At 42.7% G+C, this 10,569-nt stretch overlaps 1 protein-coding gene across 1 annotated transcript in view; it reads right to left on the bottom strand.

Annotated features, from left to right (window-relative positions):
* Positions 1-648: 648 nt before the first annotated feature.
* ccser1 (coiled-coil serine-rich protein 1) overlaps positions 649-10,569 on the bottom strand; it is a 127,850-nt gene continuing 117,929 nt past the window's right edge. The window contains exon 11 of the mRNA XM_085367368.1: positions 649-1,974. Coding sequence (XP_085223494.1) covers positions 1,153-1,974 — 822 coding nt within the window. The 3' untranslated portion in view covers positions 649-1,152. The remainder of the gene's footprint in view (positions 1,975-10,569) is intronic.

Raw genomic sequence — 10,569 nt, 5'->3', positions numbered from 1 at the left:
GAACTTTATATATGTGTCATATTGTTCATGTCGCAGGCATCTCGTTTTTAAATGAAACCCTTCATTTCAGCTTTTGCACTCTACTAATCTAACATTGTAGGTACATGTTGATTCTTGTATATAATGCAAGTAACATCGCAGCATGGTATTTGCACAAAAACAACAGTGGTCCAGATTGAAGCACAGAGTAAATCTAATTATTTATGTGAGCAGAAGGAGGGACGTTTCTTTCTATACAAACGGGGCTCTTATTGGTTATGATTCACTTCTTTAAACACCGACATCAATCTCCACACCAAGAAATTGTTATGAAAAGACTTTAAAAAGTCGCCCCAATCCCGGTTTTGTTGCGGTACAAAATGCTCACCTGTATCGTTTCATAAATCTTAGAAAGCATGCAGTAAAAGGGTCGCATCTGTTCGTCTAAACATGTTCCTTAATCTGGACCTTAAGTGGACGTCACGCAATGAGGATTTGATCTGATGCAGGATTTGGCAATGTGAGAATATATATATATATATATATATATATATATATATATACTTTAAAAAAAAAAAAAGGGTTAGATAAATGGATAAAAAATACAATCTCAACAATGCACACATCTCATCTCTGTTCGCGTTCACCACCCTCTTATGTGTGCAGATAGTGAAGCGGAGATATCACAGATGATGTCTCTGTGTGAGGAGTGTGTATTTTAATGTGTGCATGACAAGATTTGCGTATGTGTGCATGGATTTGAGGTTGTGAGTTTGTGTGCACTTTGTGTGTCTGTGGGCGTAAGCACATCTAAACTGTCAGCATGACACAACGTGGGAGGTCTGACAGACGGGTGAGTGCCTTTTTCATACTCACAGCTAGATGTGTGTGTGTGTGTGCGCGTGTGTGTGTGTGTGTGTGTGCACTTGTAGCTAAGTGTTTGTTTATCAGAGCAAATTTATGAACAAAATGTCAGCAAAGGGCTCGTCTGGATTGCAAAGAGAGACAAATGTGATTGTAAGCGCGCACGGTTCGTGATTCAGGGCGATACTGAGGCAGTGAAACATGGACAACTCGTACTGAAGGAGCAGCAGTTTTGCTTTTAAGTCACTATGTTGTCACTTAGGTTGATGATATGGCTGCTTATAGGTGGAATAGTGTGACTGTGTGCTCTCAACTGTCTCTCTGTGTCAGAGCTTGCAGTTCGGCAGTATGTAGGGAATGTTGGAGGAAGACATTTTTGCGACTGTAGCTATGCAGAGACAGCGGGCCTCGAGGTGGTTGTCCCAAACGGCCGGTAAACGTGGAGGATGAGGAGGAAGAAGAGGAGGTGGAGGAAGGAGTAGGAGGCGGAGGGGAGACTTGCTCAGATGAAGAGATGCTAGCAGAGGGGCTCCCTCTGCTCACAAGACTGTGGAGACTTGAAGAAGCACTGGCCCCGACTGCACGAGGGATCTGGCTGGGGGGATGGTGATCTCCTCCTCCTGCTCCTCCTCCTCTCCTCCCTCCACCTGGCAGACTTGCTCCTCCTCCTCCTCCTGGAGTTAAGGACTCTGCAGAAGAAGAGGATACCCCCTCCAGTAGCTTGGAGGACAGTGATGTAACTGGAGAATGAGTACCGGCCACCGAATTGGACACTGGGCATTGATTCTGACTGAGGCCCGGGTGTGAAACTTGGAGCTGGGCCGGTGTGGTAGACGAGCTTTGGGCCGACGCTGCAGAAGTGGCAGAGGACAGGTTAGAGGAGCCTGGAGCCAGGTATAGAACAGGGTTACGGGCCACCGACTGTGCCAAGACCCCCTGGTGATGGCGCTCCTCCCTGGCAGTGTGCCGCTCAGAAGCAGAAGGCCGGCTATGCAGAGGTGGATAGTGTTGTGGGAAGTGCTGGTTAGAGAGGTCCCCTACGAGTGCACCCCGTACCACCCTTCGGTCCCTTGGGGCCAGACTGGTGCTGCTGCTGTTGCCGAGTCCTGACCACCGGCCTGGATGATTGATCTAAGAGAGAAGCAGAAAAAAAGGGAAAGGGCAGAAGTTAAACAGACTTTATAATTTACTCTGTCAGTGAACGTGTTTATGTGAATCTGCCATTTTCCAAAAATTATTTACTGAGCATGTCTCGAGTGCAAAGGAGAAGCAGCGAGTAAAAACACAGACAGACAGAGACAAATAGTGAGTCAGGGAACACGAGACAAGGAGAGTGCTGCTGTGTGCTCAGTATAGATTGTTAATTGGGTGACATTTGGCGAATGATGTCTTTGGGTTCCTGCAGCTTCATCTAATTGTTTCTAAACGAACCGGAACCCTGCTCACTAAAAAAAGTGAAGAACAGACTCACAAATACCACTGAGAGACACGCACACATTAGCACACAAACAGGACGCGGTAACGTGTGGACGCATGGAGATATCCACTCGAGGTATGTGCAAATCCCCACTCACGAAGCAATGTGGTGCCATTGTCTTTCTATCACACGTACACACACACACACACACACACACACACACACACACACACACACACACACACACACACACACAAGCTCAATGGGGAAGATGGCACATAAAGTTAGATGGCAGAAACAGAAGCCACCTGTTTTCTTTCACACTCCACTGCAGCCCCTTATGCAACATATCTCATCACTGCCCCCTTCTTTCTCTCTCAAACTCTCTCTCTCACACACACATTACTAAAATAACACTGGGACTAAGTGCGCAATGTTCACTATAGAAATGCAATCTCATCCGACACTGAACCTCAGGAGAAAGTAAGCAGAGTTGACATTTGCCAACACGATGGTTGTGTGTGTGTGTGTGTGTGTTTTTCCTGTGTATGGCATGCATATGCATGAGCGTGTGCACGTGCGCACGTAAGCCTGCGCAACATGACGTGCATGTGCTTTCCTCATATTTCCACGCAACCACACACGCAAATTAACACTAAAAGAAATGTAATTACTGCGCCGAGGTTGTCGACAGGAATTTGGGGTGAAAGGTAGAAATGCAATTAGCCAGAACATAGCTAACCGAATAAATGCGGTATAACAATGGAAACGCTAATTCAATGAAACAGTTTTCATTCATGAGCTAATACGGCCTGAAATGAAATTTTTAAAAATTAAGGGGGAGCGAAAGTGGAGTACTTTCTAAGAAAGTGAGAAGATGGAGGTCCGTGTTACAAATTGTGCTTATTAGGCCGCTGTTGGTTATAGAGTATAGAACGAAAGAATGAGTAAAAACTGTGAAATGAGGAGTCTGTGTAGGTTTATAGCTGTGTCTTAGCAAACTCCAGCCAAATTAAAATGTAAGTCCTTAATCAAATTTAGGAGATGATCGTAATCTAAATGTACTATTATGATTCTTACACACGCTGGGGCAAAAGGTAACACATGCCAAAGGCCACTCACCAGCAGTGTCAACACAAAGCCTTTCAGGTCAGTCCCACTGTCCTATTTTCCAGCACTGACATGCATCGACGATCCAGCAGAGCAGCAATTTTAATCAAATTTACTCCCCACACATTTGACCACTGTGTGTCCACAGTGTGCCATTGGTGTCAATTTACATCCAATAAAGCAAAAGTGTGTGATTTTCACTAAAATAACATATTATTGTAGTGCTGATGTCAACTCAAATACAAATTAAGGCACTGGCTTTACTAAAAGCACATGTTGGGTCATTAGTTTAAAAAATCCAAACCTTTTAGCACATGGTACATACATTTAATGAGTATTTAGAGAGACATAATTAATGAAGTAGCCCTTTTATAACAGCAAAAAAAATGAAATAGCCCTGATTACAATATGTTGTTGGAAATTTCAGCTGGTGAAATGGCATGTGAAAGCCTCCAGCTACTGAACATCACCAGATTTTTAATATCTTACTTACTAAGGTGCTATATCTAGCTTCTTTTTTAAATTTCAAAGTATTCTATGAGGATTTAGTTGTGACTGTGCTTGGCACTAATTTAGTCTGAGGAGGTGTAGAGTATGATGTGGGTTAAATATGATAAGAAAACAAATTCCTGAGGGGGGGAAACTGAACAAAACTGAAGTCGACCTTTCTTTGAACGTGTTTGTTCTTGCTACTGATTTTCAACACTGGAACTTGAAGATAATGTAAAGTGAATTTCTTTCCTTTTTTGGTTTTAATAATAATTTAATTTTACTTGCATATACATAACAAATGTGACACAGCCACTGCTTTCAGAATAGATGGGATGCTTGAAAACAAACAGCATGTAAAAATGTGAAAATCTTTAAATCACACATTTCAATCACAGTTTGTCTTTCGTACTGACTACTCTCCTGAGCTTGGTTCTGCTGGAGGTTTCTTCCTCTTAAAAAGGAGTTTTTCCTTCCCACTGTTGCCAAATGATTGCTTATAGTGGGTTCTTGGGGTTTTGTCTCAATTAAGGCACTTTACCTTAGAATACAAAGCATCTTGAGGCAAGTGTTGTGAGTTGGGGCTATATAAATCAAACTGAATTGAATTAAATCACTATATTAAATGAAAGCAGTGCAAACCAATAACAAACAATAGATTTTGTCAGTTTCAGTTGATTTTTTTTTAACAACTTTCAATTAAATTCTGGGGAAAGAGTCACAGCTTGATAAAAAATGTTGACTACAAAAAGACTGTTACACTCTTAATCTGTCCATGCGGCCTGTCTCTAATGCTTGTAATGCTCCACCTACAGTATACAGAAACATAAAAGCAGTAGCTGACAGACTCACTGGGTTCAGAAATCAAAAATTGGAACTGAAGCCAAGCAATCTCCATTTTAACGGTTCCGTCTATATGCTTTCATGTCCAATGGTGAAAAAAAACTACAACAACGCTCAGCCAAAATGTCAGACGCTGTCATTGTCTATACAACTTACTTAAAGAGCTTTGGGAGTGGATCGCAGCTTTCTAATGGGCTTTAATGGGTGGATAAATAGTACAAGACTCCTTGTGAATTCCTTGATCTAATTAAGAGTGAGAATTTTCATTCCAGCCAAATTTTCTACACGGGGCGCTGTGAAAAACATGAGGGAATTGCAACAGCGTTGAATCTCTACTGTGGTGTTGCAGGTTTATGTGGGACGACTTAATTAGGGCTAAATCGCCAATCTTATAAAAAAAAATCTGTAGTGTTATTCCACCCTCAGTCATTTGAGAAAACAACAGAAGGTAAAGCGAGAACAGTAAGATACAAATTGGCAGGCAACTTTAAAGGAAATAATTACCAGGCACAGTACAAGAGTTAGTTGTAGAGACATATGCTCTCTATCAAAGAGACTTTTCTTATCCAAATTAGAAGGACAGACACTTTAGAGATAATCAATGACAATGACTCAAATAAAAGCAAACTGGTAAAAGTTGGCTGTATGTGAGTGTACAGGAGGGACATGCACGGGGGGGGGGGAAGGTCAAGCAAAAAAGTAAACAAAAGGAAGGAAAGGGAAGAAATGAGAAGGTGATTGAAAACAGAGATAAAGAAAAATGAGACCAAAAGTCAAGTGGACAGGAAAGTGCACAGAGAAAGTGAACAGGATAGATTTACAAACTCAGGTGTCCTTTCTCAAGTACACGCTCTGCGGCAAGCAAGCTACCTCTTTGCCACTGACAGAACAGCCTGTGTGCGCGCAAACACTCTGGAGAGTCTTTCTTTCACACACTGTCCTAAAAATACACATACATACACCCACACGCACACGTACACTAGTCATTGGTAAATCAGAGTGATTTAAAGGGGGCCCTCTCCTGCGGGCTCGGTTTTTATTGGGCAGTGAAGAATGGAGCAATGTTGTAAGGGCCAAGTTTGCATAAAAGACTTCCTTAAAACCCTAAAACAACCCTATACAATGTTTGCTATCTCCTGTCTTGGTAATTTTTATATTGGGAGAAGAGCCAGTGCGGGAGATTTATTTTATGACTTTTGCTTGCCTTGCAGCGCAGCAAAGTAAAAGCTAAATTCAGGTGTAACACAGGCCCAATGTGAGGAAAATACTCCCATGTAATTGCCATCAATCACACACCACGGCCCAGTATCCCGACACCCACACGCCTAACTCTAATGAAGGTCCAGGGGGATGAAATGCATCGGACCCCAAAACTTTGCAGCTTGAGATAAGAGAGGCAAAACTTTGTCACTGTGATTTCTGTATATTCTGTGACACCCACATACTTTGAACAAAGTAATCCTATGGTTCTTTGGATGTGTGAAACGCTGGGGTGTTTGGTACAGATACAAAAACAGTGCAGTACACCCACATAGATGGTACTCTAAATCCTATTTAGACTATAACCAAATACATTCTCCAATTGTGATGCAGTAGCCGAAACCATCCAACCTTTCCTGTGCTGCATGCTCGACAGTCTCATATATATTTGCTTGAATATTTATGTCCAGCGTGATGGAAAAGTAGAGTTGGAAACGTGCAAAAAACAGTCAAATGGATCCTTATTATGGGATTTTAGAAAGCGAAATAAAGTGCACCGAGGCTTACAACAAACCAGTCCTCATGCACTAACAGTACTACCCACAGGTTTACAACCATGTTTGAAAGTGGAGTAGTAATAGAAGCAGGACAGACAAGCTGAGAAACATGATGTCAGCACTCGTGAAATCCCACAAAGCCCTAACTAGCATTTCCTATGCCCTGATAGAAATATTGAATATTCACAGACAAGGTGTGTGCAAGAAGAGTCTCCGCGGGCACTTTGCTGGATAAATAATCAACAATCAAACGAGGGGTGAAACTAAGCCTGGGCTGGTGTCTCAAGGCCATAGCCTACCTTTACTTTGAAGATGCTGGTTTTCATCAATACACACCCCCCTAAGGAGGTGAATCTCTTGCACAGCTTGTAGCGGCAAGAGAAAGCCTTGCTTTCCCTCACTCAGATTAGTCTTCTTTCTTTGTCTCACCTCTGATCCTCGTCTCTCTGCACCAGTTCTCTATACAACTTTACCAATTTCGAACTGCTCACTCGCTCTGCAGCTCACCTCTCTTGAACTTTTATTCAAAAGTTGGGCAGTAAATCCACATAATCATAGCAGTAAGAACAGCAGTGGACATGGCAAAACGAGTAAATAAGATTTTATAGGTATATCGCTTTCGTTGAAATTAGTTCAGACGAATCATAAAACAGGAATGGAATTTTTCTGTTGTTGGAGTCTTTTAATTAAGCTATAAGTTTTAACAGTTGAACATTTAATAGGTTTACCCAGCATTTGACTCTTTGCCAGTGCCTGCTCAGGCCCACGTTTCAGTTTAATTTCTCATTCAGTGAATGCTAATGCTTTCAACTGTGCGATTATTTGCATTTTGGAGGTTACCTCTCTGACAGCTTGCTCTGGACTGCTGGCAAAATACACAGAGTTTGTGGACCATCCCAGGATGCATGATAATAACCGCCAAATATGCTCTCTTTCCACGCATTGTTATTCTTTACTTGTCTCTCACCTTTTGTCCCCCCTCTTGACCTCCCTTCTTCTCTTATTTCTCACCTTATTACCCACTCTGTCCCTTCTTTTCTCTCTTTCTTTTGTTATGTAACTTGCTGGTTAAGAGTGCCAGTGGCAGCCAGGCTGAATAGGACTTGACAGCCGGAGGACTGATGGTTTGCTACAGCTGTCTGGAGACCACAGCGACAGAGAGAGATTGGAGGTAGGAAAAGTTTTCTCCCCCTTCTAGGTGGTGACAGTTGGGGTGGGTATGGGGCTGAGATGATGAAGAAAGATGGAGAATAAGAGGGGACTAAAGTTGAGCTGTCACTCCAACCCACACTGCAGCACACTGCCAACCAGTTGGCTGAATGTCACATCCTGGACCTTCCCAACAGAGGCGCATACTGAGAGGCAGACCACTAATGTGATGCACTGCACAGCTAATCGGCTCACAGTGCCACCAATCTTCAATGCCGTCACAGTGCTTTTGTAAAATTATCGACTTTAGGCTGATGTTATATTGAGTAACAGCATCCCAACACACTGCAGCCCATATCAAAGAGGGTTGTCTGTCGGTAACTTGATAAATATTTAGATTTACAATATCTTAGGCAGGGCAGCTTCACTGCATATCAGTGTGGCTGAAGGCCTGAATATATTACAGTGTCTAAAGCTTAGTCATCAGTTGCCTATTTGCAAATTTGGGAAAGAAAACAAACTTGGCTTCAGGGAAAAGTTGCAACTTGTAACCATATCTGAATGCCCCATAAACCATTACAAGTACACAACTACTAGCTTGATGCCTCTGTAATATTCAAGATTGTCTGTCCACTGGCTTGCTTGTCATTATTATAGTGTTAATGCACACAAAGAAAGTTTGCTTATCTGATCTAAAAAATTGATGTTAATCAGCTGGAGAGAGCAGGAGTAGCCATAAACCGTTTAAAGCAACTAGAAACATTGATAGAAATGCTACAGAGAGAGAAACTTTTCATGAATGCACCAATTGGATGGATTTTTAGATTCGTTTGTTTATGGTATTGTTAGGAAATGCCGCTGCTTGTAATAGTTGACTGACTGACATTATGTGTTGCCTGGCAACAGAAGGGCTCATCTCACTGATTAAGTGATCGGGATCACTGCGGGGAATGGGACCATCAACATTCACATCAGTTTAAAGACCTCCGATGTGATCACGGTCAAATACTGGAGTTGCTGAACAAGCGTCTGATCAGTGATTCTATGTCACTACTTATGATTGTGGGTGTTGAAAAGTGCATAGCGCTAGGTCTTCAAATTCCTCTCAGGGCAAAAAAAGAAAAAAGAAGCGGGTTGGCGAGTACCGAAGCCAGTACCATGCTGCGGACAGGAGGCCTAATGAGGTTTCTTGAGCAGCTCTGATAGGCACGGATGCTGAGAGTCTGGCATTGCTCATCAACCACCATCTCCAACAGGTCTGTGCGTGCAGGCACATAGGCATGTGTCTTGCGTGTGTGTGTGTGTAATCATGGCAAAACTCATCGACCACCAGCATGTGCCAATATGCTTGGTGAACACTGCCCAGAACCACAAGCAAGAGGAGTGGGATGTAAAAGCAAAGGGAGTGAACAAGTAAAGATGAGGGGAGGAAACGAGTGAGGGGGAAAAGTGGGGGTGAAGAAATGAAAATGAAACAGTGAAGTGGACTGAAAGGGTAGAGTGGAGGAGGAGATGTAGAGGGGAAACGAGGACAAAAATGTGCGAGGAAAAGGTAAAAGACAAAGATAGAATAAGGAGCTAAAATATGGAGAAAAGAGGGGTCATAGAAAAAAGGGGATGACACAGTGCTAAAACAGGTAGTGAAACAACAAAGGAACAGAGAAGAGGCCAAAGTGTAGATGGGTCAGATGGATGAGAGGTACTCTAGGGGACAAAGTGAGAATAAAAGGTGCCAGCACTGACCCAAAGTTACAGAAGACAATTGAGATAATTAGGAAATGCAGAGACATGGTCAATGTTAGAACAGTGGCATCGATATGAGGCAAGAAAGCAACGTGGTGGAGCAGAACATTCACTCCTCAACAGGAATTATGTGTGAATGCCAATTTCTAGTTCCCATTGGTATCCACACAAATAAAAGGCTTTATTTCCCAATGAAATGCTTCAGTAAAAGTCATAAAGGCTAGCCCGTGTACACCAACACCTCAACATATATCATGTGGTGGTAAGTAGTGGTTTTAGTCTAAACAAGAGCACAATTATATTTGAAATAATTGCTGGGGCATGCATGCTCGTCATGTGCTGCTGCTATTAATTGTGGCTCAGGGAGGATTATTTTGTTACCTTTTTGGTTGCAAGCAAAAAAAAAAACCAACCAAAAAATCCACAACTGACTGATTTTTAGTTTCTCTCCTGTATATGAAAGTATCTCTCCTTATGCTCTCCAGTTGGATTGATTGCTGCACTTGGCTGCCCCCTCCGGGTGTCAACATGGTCCCCCCTGATGCTGTCTAATTATTGCAGAGACTGTGATCTATGCACCATTACTCTGTGCCTAATACGTTCCTGTAAGCTGTCACTACTGCTCACTCTGTAAGTGCATAATACTTACTGACTGTGTACTTCGCTGTCAGTGCTAACCCACTATTCCCAAACTGCATTTCACTGAACTTCTATCCGGTTGTCAAACTAAGTTGACAGCATTGCATTACCAGGGGCTTTCCTCAAAATGAGGATCCCTGGCCATACCTAAAGCTGGACTCTTGGCAGTGTCCCTTCTGTTGGCCCCTCGCTGAGACCTGGCAGAAGACCTGGGATTATTCCACCTTAATCAGGCTAGCACTGTAGGCTTATCATTCTTCTATCAGTCTCACCCTCGAGGCTGCGGGGGTGTGAAAGCCGTACTGTCTTCCTATATGCCCAAGGCTTGTACTGTTACCCTTAAAGAGCCTGCGTGCATGGCGATTAATCACTACACATTTCATTGCACTGCTCAGTAAGCTCTGTAAGCGTTTAAACTTGGCTATTTCACACCCTTACATCCGCACAAGAAGCATCTTCAGGACGGCAGATTTAAATTCTCAAAATGTCATCAGGCTAGAATATTTCCTCCTCCGGCCAAATCACACAGACATAAACACCTATCTGCCTAAATGCTCACTTATATGTCATTTCCTTCAG

The sequence above is a fragment of the Diplotaxodon limnothrissa genome, linkage group LG12 (genome assembly GCF_057381915.1).
Source record: "Diplotaxodon limnothrissa isolate DT_005_m linkage group LG12, D_limnothrissa_male_GT1.1, whole genome shotgun sequence".
NCBI classification, from domain to species: Eukaryota; Metazoa; Chordata; class Actinopteri; order Cichliformes; family Cichlidae; genus Diplotaxodon; species Diplotaxodon limnothrissa.
Note: the sequence above shows the minus strand (reverse complement) of the source record. Positions and strands in the feature narration are given on the sequence as shown.